This window comes from Parus major, chromosome 1A, assembly GCF_001522545.3.
Source record: "Parus major isolate Abel chromosome 1A, Parus_major1.1, whole genome shotgun sequence".
Classification (NCBI taxonomy): Eukaryota; Metazoa; Chordata; class Aves; order Passeriformes; family Paridae; genus Parus; species Parus major.
This window is the reverse complement of record NC_031773.1, coordinates 47,047,693-47,053,324: the sequence shown is the minus strand read 5'-3', so window position 1 is coordinate 47,053,324 and position 5,632 is coordinate 47,047,693. Positions and strand designations below refer to the sequence as shown.

The 5,632-nt window shown below is 49.3% G+C and overlaps 1 protein-coding gene across 2 annotated transcripts in view; it reads left to right on the top strand.

The window, feature by feature from the left end:
- LOC107204147 overlaps positions 1-2,452 on the top strand; it is a 4,621-nt gene extending 2,169 nt beyond the window's left edge. Inside the window, exons 2-3 of one of the 2 annotated variants that reach the window (XM_033514759.1) lie at positions 976-1,048; positions 1,550-2,452. In XM_033514759.1, coding sequence (XP_033370650.1) covers positions 976-1,048; positions 1,550-1,591 — 115 coding nt within the window. In that variant the 3' untranslated portion in view covers positions 1,592-2,452. The remainder of the gene's footprint in view (positions 1-975; positions 1,049-1,549) is intronic. The other variant, XR_004497669.1, reaches the window with a different exon arrangement.
- Positions 2,453-5,632: the final 3,180 nt, after the last annotated feature.

Below are 5,632 nucleotides of genomic sequence, written 5' to 3'. Positions count from 1 at the left end.
ATAAAATAAAATAAAATAAAATAAAATAAAATAAAATAAAATAAAATAAAATAAAATAAAATAAAATAAAATAAAATAAAATAAAATAAAATAAAATCCCAGCTCCTGGTGTGGAAAAGGCATCAACCTTATGGGTCAGGAGCCAGGAAGAGAATAGAAATGCTCAGAGCTCTCCCCAGCCTCCTCTTAACTCATCCTGTGGAAGGGATTTGAGGATATATGGTTATTGCAGAGGGATGACTTGGGTTCCAGTCAGATGTGACAGTTTTCATCTATCTGGAAAAGCAGGAATTTGATGTGGGTGCAGGTCTCCCCTAACTCTGTCCCCACTGAAGTCAATGGGCATTTCATCACTCCCACCAAGGGAGGGGAGGGTTACGGAAAGCCTCCTTTCAGGACTGCATTTTTGTGCCACCACTGTGCTTTCCTAAGTGTGAGGGTCCCAGGTTTAATCCACCAAAGCCTTTAACAAGCAGCACATTCACAGTGCAAAACCCAGAAGATCTAGTGCCTGGTGAAGTTGTAGCTGTGCTTTTCACGGGAGATGCTTTTGGATCTCCTTTTCTGTCCCTGCATGATCCACACCTTGGCTGCCATTTTGGTGCAGAGCAAGTGGCAGAGCTGAACAGCCTGGGCACCTTTGTGAGTTGCAATGTGGGTTGCTCTCTCCCTCCCAAAGGATGGGGATAAGGGATGGGTTCAAATATGATGCCATTACAGATTTAAATGGCCCTAAGTTAGGGTGCATGCTCTAAGCATGGCATCAGCAGGGCCATAATGGTGGGGAGAGAGTGTGCCAGGGCATCAGCAGGTTATGGGGCTGGGACCCGCTTTGTCAACCCCTCCAAAAATCTTCAGCCCTGACATCTGGACAAGGAGATGTTTCTCCTTCCTGCTCTCTCATTTTTAGCACTGGGCCAGCAGCAACTACACATTGTGGAACACCACACTGTGTGTGTGTTTTGTGTTCCCCAGGGCAACGCTGCTCCAGACTCACCTTGCACCCGGCTGGCCAGGGGTTCTTAGCAAGGCAGATCAGCTGCTCCTGGTGAGTGTTCCCCACTGCACAGTGGCTGATGTGGTGGAGGGATCTCAGCTCTGTTCATAGACTGGTGCTGAACAAAGGACCCTGAGCCCTGGCAAAGCAGGACATGAAAGGGAGGGCTCCGTCCTGAACCAGACCAGCTCAGACTGGGAAGTCAAAGAGGTGACGGAGTGTCAGGGGAAGCAGATTTTCCCTCAAACAGGAGGTGAGAAGCAGCTGTATTTACCCACTGCCTACCTTTAATCACTGGCAGCAGGACCAACCCCCTCTGTGGGGAGGGAGCAGGACTGACTCTGTGCATGGATCCCAGCAATGATCCCAAATGCATTGACCTCTCCCAGTGGATGAGGTGCCTTCATGTGCAACCAAGCACAAACCAGGTGCAGCAGGGCTGTGAGGAGGGACTGGGCACTGCTGATGAGGCAGGTGTCTTGTGATCAGTCTCGGTGGAGGTGTGTTTCGGGTATTCTCACTGCATGAGCTTTCTCTCCTTTTCTCTGGCAGCCATGCCCCACTTCTTGGATTGGTTTGTGCCCGTGTATCTGATGATCTCCATTCTCATCCTGGTCGGCTTTGGAGCTTGCATTTACTACTTTGAACCAGGACTCCAGGAAGCTCATAAGTGGCGAACACAGAGGCCAATCATGGAGCGAGATCTTCGGAAGACACTGATGATTCGGGACAACCTGGCCTTTGGGGTGCCCGAGGTCTGACAAGCTGTCCATCACAGCCAGAGGAATCTCTCCTGGGTAGGCAGCAGACCACAAGCCTCACAAGGGATGGCTGTCCTGCCCTGGTAAAAGTGGGGCTGGTCATCACTTTGCTCTGTGCTGATCTGGGTCTAGTACTCATCACTCACCATCCTGCCTCTTTGCTTCTTAGTCAAGGTTTGTGTGGCTGGGGCTTCCCATGTGCTCACAGCTCTTCAGCCAGCCAAGGACTTCTGCTCCTTCCCTTGGCCAAGACTGATGGACCACTCAAATGAAATATGCCTTGTTAATCACTTGAGCTTGAGCTGCCTGGCATCTTGATGGGACCTTCAGCAGGAAAGGTACCTGGTTTTGCAAAGGGATACAGAACCTTGTATTCCTGTTCCCTAGGTTAAATCTAACATAGTCTGTCTAAGTCCAAGGGGTATTTTGGGGAAAATAAATGGGGTTTCAATACAAATTGTTGCTTTAGCTGAGCTCTTCCCAGCACCCACTCTCAGTGCTAGGATGGTGAGCTTGCAGAAGCTCTGTGCAGGGGTACCAAGGGCTCAGTGAGCCTCAGAGACTGAATGCCTTTATCCTTGCTAAATGCACACCCCTTCTGTGTCTGTTTGGGAGATGGAGAACATCCATCCATCCATCCATTCCAGATGCACCTCATTCAAATTAAAGGTCTTTATTAAAGAGGTTTGTTCAAGTCCTGTGTCAAGCTGAGAACATTCTGCAGGTCTCCATGAAGGGGTGCTGCCAGACTTACCACATGAGCCGCTCCTGATCTGCCTGACCTTCTGCTCCTCCGTCATGGAGGGAGATGGGATAGTCTGTGAAGCAACTTGCACTTGTTCAGTGCCTTGCACTGCAGAGCCCTACAGGCTGGATAAGCTCTCCCTTGACTGTTTCCCAGTGAAAGCTGGGAAGCATCCCTCAGCCCTTTTTTTCCCTGCATGTCTCTAAGAAGGAACATTGAGCCTGCCATCTAAATGGGCCCATTGTACCACCTTTGCTTTCTGGTCCCAAGCCATATAATGTGGGTCTGGCACAAAATCCCATGTTTATCATGTCACAGGGATAACCAGCCACCAAAATGCTGTATGAAGCTGTGACACTGAAGCTGAGAGGGATATTCCCATACCTTCTCTCCCTTTCAGCCCAGTGCAATGCCCAGTGTGTACAGGGGGGTTTGAGAGAGCAAGGAACCTGTGGCAGGAGGTTGTGTCTCCTCTCCTCCCACCCCAACATCCACCCTTTGCAGGCATGTAGGTGCAATGGTGCTACCTGTGTATGCTCTGGACACAGAGGGATCCTGTGTGCCCCATTCCTGCATATCCCAGGTATGTTAGCCAGTACCACCATCCTATGTGCACATGTCTGTACACCCTGTCCCATCACCTGGGGCAGCCAGTATAATGGCAACCCACATCTCCAGCATCCTTCCATTGTTACGGCTCTGTGCTCTAGTCCCCAGTGGCTTCTTTCAGCAGCAGGGGTTCCTCAAGCCAGCTGTGAAAATCTGCCACAGCTCCTGGCTTGTGTCACTCAGCCTCACCTGTGAACATGGGAGCAGGAAGTCTGCTCCTCCATTCCCAAAGAAAGGAGAGTTCATTGGGCTGCTGGGAGTGATTTATGCGGGAGAACTCAGTGAATGGGATCACTCCTGTGCCCAAAGTTTTGCTTGCCCTGGCAAGCAAAGGCTCAAATCACAGGTGCAGCCTGAAAGTTGGTAATTCTCTGGGGATGAAATTTAAGTTTTAGCTCTAAGGAATGGATCAGGACATCCTGCAAATATCCTGGGTCTTTCTGGGACATTTAATGTACCAGACTGCAATTGCATTACTGTTCTTTTCCACACCAAAACCAGGCACATTGGCAGGTTTCTGGCTTTGTTTCAGACAGAGGACAAGTCAGGAGTCCTTTCATTCAGCCAAGTAACAGAGGCCGTGATGCAAGCACCCTAACTGGGGAATCTCACTCAGCAGGGAAATGCAGTGAATGGGATTACTGCTGTGCCCAAAGTTATACTTTGCCCTGGCAAGACTCGAAAAGCGGGTGTAGTCTGAAACAGATACATTTTTGTGACTTGGGGCTGTGAAATGGAAGTAACAAGGGGCTGGGTTACATGGTCTGATGTGCCACCCTCAGCTGCATGGCTCACATTCCCTGCCCTCTTGCACACCACAGCCATATCACAAACACCAACTTGGAAATCTGCTTCCTCACCTTGACTCCCCAGTAGGTGGGATTGCCCTGTAAATGAACACAGCTGAACTGTGGGGTAGCATAAATACCTCTCCACTGGAGCTGAGGGACTTGGAGCAGTTATGAAGAAGTTAAATCATCCCTGTGGGAATGGGAGCCTGCATGCTCCCTTCCTCTGCACACTGTTGTGCCTATTTTGACCTCTACTCTGCCTGTGACAACACAGAAACTGAGCAAAAGAAGACAGCAACCAGGTGAAGGCTGGATTAAAGGGAATCTAATTGTTCATCTCCTCTGGTTTATTTTTTGTGCAGTTTAGTCCTGACACAATCAGCATTAAGCCAGGTATTTTCCATGGCTATGAAGGACTTCATTGTCAGCGGTGTCAAAGGCTTCCCCAGTGGAAGTGTGTGACAAACTGTATGGTTGATGCTTTATTTTCCTGATGTTCCCCCTGGGAGCTGCTTCCTTCTAGCTCTGGGCAGGCAGCAAGGAGCAGTCTGCAGTGAGGTTTCCTTTCCAACAGGGTAGGTCTCCATCGGGCTGGCTCCTGTGCCAGCTACACTGCCAGGCTATCTGGGAATAATTAAGCCAAAGGCAAACGCTGCCTGAAAATGGAGATCATTTCTCCTCTGTGGGATCTGTGCAGCCAGGAAGACCTCAGGGGAGAAGGAAATAGTCACAGACACTGAATTAAACTGTATAAAAATCACAGAAGATACTTAGTGCTGGAAATACTACACAGTATCAGGTTGGGTTTTTTTCATGTTTTCTGTCTCTTTGCCCTTAAGGAAGCAGAGAACTCACAGTGTCCTGAGCTCTGCCCTCCACCAGAATTCCTAAAGGCTTGATGGGGGTCATTGGATGGTGATTCCTCTTCCACTTCCCTCAGGCCTGGTCACCTGAAGTTATGCAAACATTGTTCCTGCCACACTGTGGGTGCCTGTCTCTCCTTCTCTTTGTTCCCACTTGCTCACCAAACCATTCATATTCTCATCCCATCCCACCAAAACACCTTACTCCTTTCCTCCTTGTTTGTTGTGTTGCCCATCAAAGTCTTCAAAGCCCTCAAAGTGAGGAAGGTGTTGAGTGGCAAGCTGAATCCCTCTTGACCCTGAAAATGCCACAAAGCTGGCAAAATTAAGAAACAATCATAAGAATAATGATAGTAAAGAAGCAAAAGAAAATCAGAGTAAGAGCATGAAGCATCAACTTGGACAAACACGCAACAACTGACAATTGAACTTGCACAGTGGGATATAAATTGTTGCACTTGAATATGCCACTTGAGGGCAAAAAAACTAAGAGAGGAAGGGAAAGCATTTCAAAAATTCAAATATTTTAATTTTTTTTTTTTTTTTTTTTTTTTTTTTTTTTTTTTTTTTTAAAATCACACCCAGTGTCCTTGGAAGCAGGCAGCCCAGGCCTGACCTGGCAGGTCTGCATCACCCCTCCACCTCCTGCCGTGGGAGCAGGGCAGGGGGTCAGTCATGCCGTGGCACTGCCCGTGCTGTGGGGCTGCTGGTGGCAGGGGGCAGGAAGGTGCTGGGCAGGGGCAGGAGTGGCCATGGCACCCAGCGTGGGAGCGACCATGCGGGCCACAAGAGCCCCATTGTCCCAGCTGGAGGCGGGCTGGCCGGACAGGGCTGGAGGTGGGGGCTCAAGCACGTCAATGACAGCA